Raw genomic sequence first — 12088 nt, forward strand, 5'->3', positions numbered from 1 at the left:
GTTTGAGAGACTAAGGTTAACAACTAGAAATCCCACAAAGAAAAGTTTGCAGTTTTTAAGATTTACAGTTTGATTTAAAAACAAAATCACAAACAAATTTCCAAATAAATCACAGCATCTTCTCTTTATAACTGAATTAAATGTCCAAGTACATTGCTGTTGGCTTTAAATATTCCAATTAAATGCACTACTCTTTCACTGGCCGCCTCTCAGATTGAAGTGGAGGGACCGGAAATCCAACACTCAGCATCCTTTAATGAAAATGAGAGCTTAATCTCTTTCTGACACCAATACCAATATAGATTCCATTATTCAAACTCCCTCACAAATTACTGGGAAAATATGAGGTAATTTCACAAAAATCACAAATTGAATGGAATAATTATAACTGATATATAAATAAGGATTTACTACAAAAGGCTTAGGGGGTGATATTTTAAATCAAGGTTTTAAATACAAAAGGTGTCTTGTGTTGCTTAATTGCCCAGTTTCAGATGTTCCTTATTCTACGGTTACAGATTTGGCTAGATTCCGCGGGAAATCAACCTGCAAAAAAAAAAAAACCCAGCAATTTTTGAGAGATTATACAGATATTGGGGGGGGGGTAAATGGCTATAAGCAAATTATTTTTGATTATAAAAAACAGAAAACATGTTCATTAACCATCTTTACTATAGACTACAAAGAATTAGATTAGAAAATATAGTAATATATCTTTAAAAGACTTGAAATCAGGAAAAAGAATTCCATAGGAGCCAGTTCGGCACATGAAAAACTCCTGTGGTCCTCTATGAGGTGGCATCCCTCTCAGGGGACACTAGAAACGTCTAAGAGCAGATGTTTTGATTGTCACTTTGGTTGTCACAATGAATGAGGGACCAGGAATGCTGAGAGTCCTACAGTGTGTGAGAAAGTCCCAAATAAAGAATTTCCAATAGCTACCTCATTAAGAAACACAGAAAGAAAACAGGTAATCTCCAGTCATGGAGGTGACGTCCAAGTTTCCTTCAAGTCCATGGGTATGAAAATGTTAGGATGTAACCTACACATTGGGCCATGGAAATATAACAAGTGACAGAGATATGTATGAGGGAATTCTCAAATTCTATTGCTAAAAATTTAGAAGGAAACTATCAAAATGTACCAGGGTGAAAAGCCAGACCAAAGCGGTCCACCACTTACATCATAGCCTCTCAGCACAGCCAGGTGGAAGGCCAGCAACTGTAAGGGGATCACGCTGAGAATGCCCTGCAGGCAGTCCACTGAGTGTGGCACCTTGATTGTTCTTTTTGTGTTCTTAATGGTCTCAGTGTCTTCCTTATCACAGATCACCACTGGCCGTCCCTGGGAAAGAAATCACACTCGCAATCACTGGTTAAGCAAAAGCAGGGCTGTAACACATGAGCGTGCAAATTTTGCACTGCACGATTCACACGTGGCCTCACTGACATAGGCTTATTTAAACTCACAATCCCATGTGGTAAGTCTCACTCACAGTCAAGGAAACAGAAGCTTTGTAAGATTCAGTGCTTTCTTAAACTCACACAACTAAGAAATACCAGGCTTGGTACTTAATTCTAGGACTACCTGCCTTCAAAGCCCAAGTGTGTAACCACTACATTGTGACTAGAGACTAACATCTTTGGAAATTTACATACAAAGCCAAATGATCTGAAGAAAACTCCATTAAGCACAGCACCAGTAATATTCATGTAAAATCTAGTTTCTCCTGAAATACACATTTAAGAATATTAAATTAAGAACAGCATACACTAATTGAAGAAGACAGGACTTGGAGACCAAGACCTCATTTTTGATCTTGGTTCTGGTATTATGAGAACTATGAGCTAGGTCCTGTCAAAACTCCTGAGTATCTCAGATTACTCACATGGAAACCTAAGCATGTTTTGTAAGCCACCTGATGGGTACTGGTCTATCACTTTAAATGTCATAAAATTCAAATAAGCTTTAGTGACCCAACTCTTAACCCCCCAAGGTGTCCTCACAGCAGCTCCTGACTTACCTGCCTAGCAACCACCTGCTGAAGAGCATTCTGACACTTGGCATAGGTGTGATCTCTCATGATGATCATGATGACAGGCATCAACTTATCCACCAAAGCTAGAGGGCCGTGTTTCAACTCACCAGCAAGGATACCTTCAGAGTGCATGTAAGTGATTTCTTTGATTTTCTAATAGGAAGAAACTAGATTAGTCTTCAGTCTGTTTTTCAAAAACCCATTCTTTAAATATTACACAAGACATCTGATGTCTGAAGTCCCTGTCTATTTATCCAAAAGTATTAAAGGATCACTGATGTGCAAATATAGCTAACAGGTTAACTGATCGTTATTTCTAAATATAATGTCAACAACTATCTGGAAGTCCACAAGGGCTTTTTGAAGTTTAGACTATCATGAATGTACTCATATTTCTTTGTAACTGATCTCCCAATTGCTTCATATTTGACCTCAATTAAATCTCACACCTAGAGAACTTAATATTTATTTTATTCATATTTGGACAAAAAAATAACCCAAGTTCCTTGCTAAACCCACGGTATCATGCTAAAATGTACTCTTCTTGATTTTCACTTTTGAATTAAGTATTCTGTTATACTTTGTTATACCTCAAGGTAAACAAATCAGAATGCATAAATATAAAGCCACTTTTGTAAAACTTCCACCTATTTCATTCAGTCTAAAAGTATGACTGGGACTTCCCTGGTGGTGCAGTAGTTAAGAATCCGCCCACCAATGCAGGGGACACGGGTTCGAGCCCTGGTCCAGGAAGATCCCACATGCCGTGGAGCAACTAAGCCCGTGTGCCACAACTACTGAGCCTGTGCTGTAGAGCTCACATGCCACAACTACGGAAGCAGTGTGCCACAACTACTGAAGCCCGCGCCCCCTAGAGCCCATGCTCCGCAACAAGAGAAGCCACCGCCATGAGAAACCCATGCACCACAACGAAGAGTAGCCCCCGCTCGCCACAACTAGAGAAAGCCTGCGTGCAGCAATGAGGACCCAATGCAGCCAAAAATAAATAAATAAATAAATTTTTAAAAATAAATAAATAAATAAAAGTATGGCTATGTGCCAGGTCCATAAGTCAACATTCTGAAATTGTAAGTGAGAAGACTTACTAGGGCCCCTTCAAGACAAGTAGCATAATGATAGCCACGTCCCATTATCAAGACTGACTTCTGGTGATAAAGTTCTGTTGCCAGTTTCTGAATTTCATCATCCATGCTCAAAACTTCCTTAATTAAATCTGTTAAGAAGTAATATTAGCAAAATCTATGAAAAGAGAACAATAAACTAAACCAATATAATAATAATAATAATAACATACGGGTAGCAACCGATAAAAGACCAACGTTTCTAATCTTCTGTGCTATCACTGTGGGGGTTTTAAACGCACAGGTGTAAAGTAAAAAGATCTTGCTGACTAAATAGGTACAAGCCACAGCTTCACCCATTTATTTCCCACCCCCTTAGACAACAAGTAGAGTGTGTGAGTATCTTCATACCAGGCAGCCGCTTCAATCCAAGCATGATCTCTTTGCGTCTCTCTTGCATGGAGATCCTGTCATCACACATCATAAGAGCAAACATCACAAGGGATACAAACTGGCTTGTGTATGCCTGAAATACCACAAAAAAGCAGAAGAATTAGTTGCAGTTGTATTTTAAGAAGCTGGAATTTTTAATTTAAAAAGACGAAAATAAAAAAATTCCCACTGGTTTAAGTGCATATTTTTTAAAAAACAGCATTAGTAGCAGCAAAGTAAACCAGTATTTAGGAAATCTACCACTGTTCTCCTTTTCCGAATTTGAGCAAATAACTTAACCTTTATTTCCAAATACCAAATATAAGTTCCTTTTAATGCAGTGGATGCTTATGAAATCCCTAATACAGTACCCTCAAGAAAGGAAGAGAAATGAACCAAAGGAAGGTAAGTAGAGAGTAAATCTGCATGTGCATAACCAAATAAGCTTCGAATGTAAATCAAAAATAAGGGTTTAAAAGCCTCTCCTTAATGTACTTGCACTGGTTTTGTTGGATTTTTAAAAAATTTTCTCTTTGATTTTTCACTTTTGTCTATTGCCTGTTCTTACTACTTTTTTTTTTTTTAATTTTGGCTAAAAATTTTTTTAAAGTTCAACTGTAGAAAAGTAAATACAAATAAGAATAAGCCTCAATCTTATTAGTAGGAATAATTACATTAATAACATATTATTAATAACACTGTAATTACTTTCGATTTTTACTATTTTTTTCCTTTATATTGTTAAGAAAATTATTAGTAGGTGTAATTTTATAAGTTGTGCTATTCTTTTTTTATTCTACTTTAATTTAATTTTATTTTTGGCCACGCTACATGGCTTGCAGGATCTTAGTTGCCCAACCAGGGATCAAACCCGTGCCCCCTGGAATGGGAGCAAGAAGTCCTAACCACTGGACCACCAGGGGATTCCCCAAGTGCGTTCATTCTTTTTTTTTTTTCCATTAACCAATTAATTAATTTACTTAATTTTGGCTGTGTTGCGTCTTCATTGCTGTGCACGGGCTTTCTTTAGTTGTGGCGAGCAGGGGCTACTCTTTGTTGCAGTGCATGGGCTTCTCACTGAGGTGGCTTCTCTTGTTGCGGAGCATAGGCTTTAGGTGCACAGCCTTCAGTAGTTGCGGCACACAGGCTTCAGTAGTTGTGGCACACAGGCTCAGTAGCTGTGGCACACGGGCTCAGTAGTTGTGGCTTGCAGGCTCTAGAGCGCAGGCTCAGTAGTTGTGGTGCATGGGCTTAGTTGCTCCGTGGCATGTGGGATCTTCCCGGACCAGGGATCAAACCCGTGTCCCCTGCATTGGCAGGCGGATTCTTAACCACTGAGCCACAAGGGAAGCCCATGTGTTTATTCTTAATTAACATCACAAGCACTTTCCCAAGACAGAATGCTTTCTATCTTGTTTACTAGTGTGTAATAACCTTGAGCAGTTTTTTCCCTTTTGGGTCTCAGATGGTCTACCTCTTAAAGATACATAGTACTTACAAGATAATCATGAGAATTAAATGAAACAAATGTAAAGCATTCAGCATAATGCCTGACATACAGGCTCAAAACAAACTTTTCATTAATGAAAATTTGAACTAAGAGACATTTATTTTCGGAGGCTACAGACTGTAAATATTTGAAAACTTGCGGTCTCACTGCCAAGCCCATTTTGATTCCTGTTAGCAACATATGAATGTGAGATATGCCTATTTTACTACATTCTTTGCAATACTGAGAACTACCCTTTTAACGAATTTTTACCATTAGACTGCTGGACAATGTACTCTCATGACTACTTCACCATACATATCTTGAATCCAAAAAATTAAGATTATTTTTCATATTTGTTAGCCATTTATGTTTTCTCTTTTGAAAGTTAATTTCATTATTCTTCACTTGTTTTTTGACTTGGGTTTGTTTTCTTTTCAGTTGGTCTTAAAAAGGTCTCTATTGTTACATTTCAAATACATTTTCCCAGTTTAGGTTAACCTTTTACAATGGTGTTTATTCACACAGAAGTTTTAATTTTTTAACTTTATGTCATGCTTTGAAGCTTAAATAGTCCTTCCATCCTAACATCAGTTAAGCATTATTAAATTTTCTTAATTCTGTTTCCATTGTCCCTTTTCTCTTTTTTCTTTACATTTTTATTCATCTGAAATTAATTTTAGTGCAAGATGTTAAGTTGTTTTTATTTTTATAAATACACAATTTTCCCTCCATTTCGCCCCACCCTATCTCTCAAATGTCAAGTTTGAGACATTTCCTGTAGCCTAAGCTCTTTGATACACTGGAGCTATGCTGCAGGACTATAGATTCTGTCCCAGATTTGTCATTTTATTTATAAAACAATATTCCCATCCAGAAACATCATATTTCTATAAATTTGTTAGGAATTTGAAAGTCTAAAGAGTTATATAGTTTTCATTTATTTGACAAATATTTATGGATATCTTACACATTTCCTGGTAGACTTATTTTTAAGTATTTTTTATAGCTATTGAAAAATAGAATTCCCCCCCTCCAAACACACACCCCCGTACTTTTCTAAGTAGTCACTGTCGGTTTATAGAGAAAACTTTTTGTATATTTAAAAAAATTTTTATTTAAGTATAATTGATGTATAATATTATATAATTTACAGGTGTACAATAAAGTGATTCACAATTTTTAAAGGTTATACTCGATTTATAGTTATTATAAAATACTGGCTATATTCCCCATGTTTTACCTTGTAGCATATTTTACACACAATAGTTTGTACCTCTTCATCCTCTCACCCTATACCACTGCCACACCCCTCTTCCCTCTCCCCACTGGTAACCACTAGTTTGTTCTCTGTACCTGTGACTCTGTTTCTTTTCTGTTATAGTCACTAGTTTGTTGTATTTTTTAGATTCTACATGTAAGTGACATCACACAGTATTTGTCTCTCTCTGCCTGACTTATTTCACCCAGCATAGTGCCCTCCAGGTCCATCCCTGTTGCTGCAAATGGCAAAACTTCATTTTTTTTTATGGCTGAGTAGTAGCCCATTGTGTGATATTATATATAAATACCACATCTTCTTTATCCAGTCATTTGTTGTAGACACTTAGGTTGCTTCCATATCATGGCAATTGTAAATAATGCTGCTATGAACATTGGGGTGCATGTATCTTTTCAAATTAGTGTTTTTATTTTCTTCAGATATACACTGAGAACTGAAATTGCTGGATCATATGATAATTCTATTTTTAGTTTTTTGAAGATTCTCCATACTGTTTTCCACAGTGGCTGTATCAATTTACATTCCCACCGAAAGCGTATGAGAGTTCTCTTTTCTCCGTATCCTTGTCAACATTTGTTATTTGTGTTCTTTTTCGTGATAGCCATTCTGATAAGTGTGAGGTGGTATCTCGTTGTGGTTTTGATTTGCATTTTTCTGATGATTAGCGATGTTGAGCATCTTTTCATGTGCTTGCTGGCCATCTACATGTACTCTTTGGAGAAATGTCTATTCGGGTCTTCGGCCAATTTTGTATTCAGGTCTTCAGTTGTTTATTTGATGTTGAGTTGTATGAGTTGTTTATATATTTTAAATATTAACCCCTTATTGGTCATATCATTTGCAAATATTTTTCCCATTCAGTAGGTTGTCTTTTTGTTTTGCTGATGGTTTCCTTTGCTGTGCAAAAGCTTTTAAGTTTAATTAGGTCCAATTTGTTTATTTTTGCTTTTGTTTCCATTACTCTAGGAGAAGGATCCAAAAATATAGTGTAGCGATTTAGGTCAAAGAGTATTCTGCCTATGTTTGTTTCTAGAAGTTTTATGATTTCCAGTCTTACATTTAGGTCTTTAATCCACTTTGAGTGTAGTTTTATACGTGGTGTTAGAGAACGTTCTAATTTCATTCTTTTACATGTAGCTGTCCAGTTTTCCCAGTATCTCTTATTGAAGAGATTGACTTTTCTCCACTGTATAGTCTTGCTTCCTTTGTCATAGATTAATTGAACATAAGTGCATGGGTTTATTTCTTGGCTCTCTATTCTGTTCCATTATTCTATGTGTATGTTTTTGTACCACCACCATACTGTTTTGACTACTATAGCTTTGTAGTACAGTCTGAAGTCAGGGAGCATGATTCCTCCAGCTCTGTTCTTCTTTCCCAAGATTATTTTGGATATTGGAGTCCTTTTGTGCTTCCATACAGATTTTAAAATTACTTGCTCTAGTTCTGTAAAAATGGCATTGGTATTTTGATAGGGATTACACTGAATCTGTAGATTGCCTTGGATAGTATGTTCATTTAACAATATTAATTCTCCCAATCCAAGAATACAGTATGTTTCTATCTGCGTTGTCTTCAATTTCTTTCATCAGTGTCTTATAGTTTTCAAAGTACAGGTCTTGTAACTCCTTAGGTATATTTATTCCTAGGCATCTTATTCTTTTTGAAGCGATGGTAAATGGAATTATTTCCTTAATTTCTCTTTCTGATAGTTCATTGTTAGTGTATAGAAATGCAACAGGTTTCTGTATATTAATTTTGTATCCTGCAACTTTACCAAATTCACTGTAAAGCTCTAGTAGTTTTCTGGTGGCATCTTTAGGATTTTCTATGTATAGTATCATGTCATCTGCAAAAACAGTGACAGTTTTACTTCTTTCTTTCCAATTTATAGTCCTTTTACTTCTTTCTCTTGTCTGATTGCTGTGGCTAGGACTTCAATACTATGTTGAATAAAAGTGTTGACAGCAGGCATCCTTGTCTTGTTCTTGATCTTAGAGGAAATGTTCTCAGGTTTTCACCGAGTATGATGTTAGCTGTGGGTTTGTCATAATATGACCTTTATTATGTTGAGGTAGGTTCTCTCTATGCCCACTTTCTAGAGAGCTTTTATCATAAATGGATGTTGAATTTTGCCAAAAGCTTTTTCTGCATCTATTGAGATGATCACTTGGTTTTTATTCTTCAATTTGTTATTGTGATGTATCACAATGATTGACTTCTGGATACTGAAAAACTCTTGCATCCCTGGGATAAATCCCACTTGATCCTGGTGTATGATCCTTTTAATGTATCATTGAGTTTGGTTTGCTAATATTTTGTTGAAGATTTCTGCATCTATGTTTTTCAGTGATACTGGCCTATAGTTTTCTCTTTGTGATATCTTTGTGTGGTTTTGGTATCAGGGTGATGTCAGCCTAACAGAATGAGTTTGACAGTGTTCCTTCCTCTGCAATTTTTTGGAATATTTTGACAAGGATAGGTGTTAACTCTTTTCTAAATGTTTGGTAGAATTCACCTGTGAAGCCACTGGTCCTAGATTTTTGTTTACTTGGAATTGTAAAATTACTGGTTCAATTTCATTACTGATAATTGGTCTATCCAAATTTTCAATTTTTCCTGGCTCAGTCTTAGGAGATTATACATCTTCAAAGAATCTGTCCATTTCTTCTAGGTTGTCCATTTTATTGGCATATAGTTGTTTGTAGTAGTCTCTTACGATCTTCTGTATTTCTGTAATGTTGGTTGTAACTTCTCCTTTTTCATTTCTGATTTTACTGATTTGTGCCCTCTCTCTTTTTCTCTTGATGAGTCTGGCTAAAGGTTTATCAATTTTGTTTATCTTTTCAAAGAACCAGTTTTTAGTTTCATTGATCTCTTCTATTATTTTTTTAGTCTCTATTTTATTTCTTCTCTGATCTTTATGCTTTCTTTCCTTCTACTAACTTTGGGCTTTTTCTTTCTCCAGTTTGTTTAGGTGTAAGGTTAGGTTATTTATATGAGATTTTTTCTTACTTCCTGAGGTATTCTGAGGAATACCTTATACCTGAGGTATCACCATAAACTTCCCACTTAGAACTGCTTTTGCTGCGTCCCAAAGGTTTTGGATCATCATGTTTTTGTTTGCATTTTACTCTAGGTATTTTTTCATTTCCTCTTTGATTTCTTCAGTGATCCACTGGTTGTTTAGTACCATGTTGTTTAGCCTCCTCATCTGTGTTTTCTGCAGTTTTTTCCTTGTAGTTGACTTCTAGTCTCATAGCATAGTGGTCAGAAAAGATGCTTGATATGATTTTAATTTCTTTTTAAATTTATTTTTGGTTGCGTTGGGTCTTTGCTGCTGCGTGCAGGCTTTCTCTAGTTGCGGGGTCTACTCTTTGCTGTGGTGCGCAGGCTTCTCATTGTGGTGGCTTCTCTTGTTGTAGAGCACGGACTCTACGCACGTGGGCTCAGTAGGTGTGGCTTGCACGCTCTAGAGCACAGGCTCAGTAGTTGTGGCACACGGACTTAGTTGCTCCACAGCATGTGGGATCTTCCCAGAGCAGGGATCCAACACGTGTCCCCTGCATTGGCAGGGAGATCCTTAACCACTGCGTCACCAGGGAGGTCCCTTGATATGATTTTAATTTTCCTAAATTTACCAAGTCTTGTTTTGTGGCCTAGCATGTGATCTATCCTGGAGAATGTACCATGTGCACATAAAAAGAACGTGTACTCTGCTGCTTTGGGATGGAATGCTCTACACATATCAATTATGTCCCTCTGGTGTAATGTGTCATTTAAGGCCAGTGTTTCCTTGTTGATTTTCTGTCTGGATGACTGGTCCACTGACGTAAGTGGGGTGTTAAAGTCCCCTACTACTATTGTGTTACTGTTGATTTCTCCCTTTATGTCGGTTAGTATTTGCTTTATGTATTTAGGTGCTCCAATGCTGGGTACATATATATTTACAATCATTTAATCTTCTTCTTGGACTAATCCCTTGATCATTATGTAGTGTCCTCCTTTGTCTCTTGTAACAGTCTTTAAAATCTATCTTGTCTGATGTAAGTATTGTTACCCCAGCTTTCTTTTGATTTCCATTTGCATGGAATTCCTTTTCTCATTCCCTCATTTTCAGTCTGTGTGTGTCTTTAGATCTGAAGTGAGTCTCTTATACGCAGCATATATATGGGTCTTGCTTTTGTATCCATTCAGCCACTCTCTCTTCTGATTAGAGCACTGAGTCCATTTACATCTAAGGTAATTAATGATATGTATGCTATTGCCATTTTGTTACTTGTTTGGGGGTTGTTTTGTAGGTCTTTTTTTTTTTTTTTCCTTTTTTCTTGTTTTGTTCTCTTGTGATCTGATGACTATCTTTAGTGTTGTTTGGATTCCTTTTGCCTTTTTTGGTTTATATCTATTATAGATTTTTGGTTTGTGGTTACCGTGAAGTTTTTATATAGCAATATGTATATATATGTGTGTGTGTGATTGTTTTAAGTTGCTGGTCTCTTAATTTCAAATGCATGTTAACAACCCTGCATTTGTACCCTCCTCCTCTCATGATTACTGTTTTTGATATATTTTACATTTAACTGTATTGTGCATCCCTTAACTGCTTATTGTGGACATATATGACTTTACTGCTTTGTCTTTAACCATTCTACTAGCTTTGTGGGTGGATGACTTCCTACTTTTACTGTATGTTTGCCTTTATTGATGAGCTTTTTCACTTCATAATTTTCATGTTTCTAGTTGCAGCCATTTCTTTTTCGCTTAGAGGAATTTCCTGAACATTTCTTGTAGAGCTGGTTTGGTGGTGCTGAACTCTTTTAGCCTTTGCTTGTCTGTAAAGCTTTTGATCTCTCCAACAATTCTGAACAAGAGCCTTGTTGGTTAGAGCAGCGGTCCCCAACCTTTTTGGCACCAGGGACCGGTTTCGTGGAAGACAATTTTTCCACGGTCGGGGGTGGGGGGTGGGGGGGTGGGAGGGTTCAGGAGGTAATGCAAGTGATGGGGGGGATGGTTCAGGCAGTAATGTGAGTGATGGGGAGCAATGGGAACAGCAGATGAATCTTCACTCACTCGCCCGCCACTCACCTCCTGCTGTGCAGCTGGTTCCTAACAGGCCATGGACTGGCACCGTTCCACAGCCCAGCACCACTCCACAGCCCAGGCGTTGGGGACCCCTGGGTTAGAGTATTCTTGGATGTAGGTTTTTCCCTTTCATTGCTTTAAATAAAACATGCCACTCCCTTCTGGCCTGCAGGGTTTCTGCTAAAGGTCAGCTGACAGCCTTATGGGAGTTCCCTTGTATGTTATCTCTTGCTTTTCCCTTGATGCTTTTAACAGTCTCTCTTTCTCTTTAATTTTTGTCATTTTAATCGCAATGTGTCTTGGTGTTTTCCTCTTTGGGTAAGTTCTGTATGGGACTCTCTGGGCCTTCTGGATTTGGATGTCTATTTCTTTTCCAAGTTAGGGAAGTTTTCAGCTATTATGTCTTCAGATATGTTCTCTGCCCCTTTCTCTCTCTCTTCTCCTTCTAGAACCCCTATACTGCGAATATTAGTACACTTGATGTTATCGCAGAGGTCTCTCAAACTGTCCTCATTTCTTTTCATTCTTCTTTTCTTTTTTCTGTTCAGCATCAGTGATTTTCACTACTCTGTCTTTTATTTTATATATGTTTTCTATAAAGCACCTTACATGAATTTTTATCCATTCTAAGAAGTTTCTGACTTGATTTTCTTAAGTTCTACAGGTAGTCAATCATATCAATT

The 12088-nt window shown here is 37.0% G+C and overlaps 1 protein-coding gene across 2 annotated transcripts in view; it reads right to left on the minus strand.

Annotated features, from left to right (window-relative positions):
- Window positions 1-389: 389 nt before the first annotated feature.
- Window positions 390-12088, minus strand: part of GFPT1 (glutamine--fructose-6-phosphate transaminase 1) — a 65745-nt gene continuing 54046 nt past the window's right edge. For both annotated transcript variants that reach the window (XM_027131895.1, XM_027131896.1), the window contains 5 exons: window positions 3532-3646; window positions 3145-3272; window positions 2024-2191; window positions 1183-1344; window positions 390-546 (listed from right to left, as the gene is read on the minus strand). In XM_027131895.1, the coding sequence (XP_026987696.1) occupies window positions 502-546; window positions 1183-1344; window positions 2024-2191; window positions 3145-3272; window positions 3532-3646 (618 nt within the window). In that variant the 3' untranslated portion in view covers window positions 390-501. The remainder of the gene's footprint in view (window positions 547-1182; window positions 1345-2023; window positions 2192-3144; window positions 3273-3531; window positions 3647-12088) is intronic.

This window comes from Aethalodelphis obliquidens, unplaced genomic scaffold (assembly GCF_003676395.1).
Source record: "Aethalodelphis obliquidens isolate GAN/ISIS:26980383/991018 unplaced genomic scaffold, ASM367639v1 scaffold40, whole genome shotgun sequence".
Classification (NCBI taxonomy): Eukaryota; Metazoa; Chordata; class Mammalia; order Artiodactyla; family Delphinidae; genus Aethalodelphis; species Aethalodelphis obliquidens.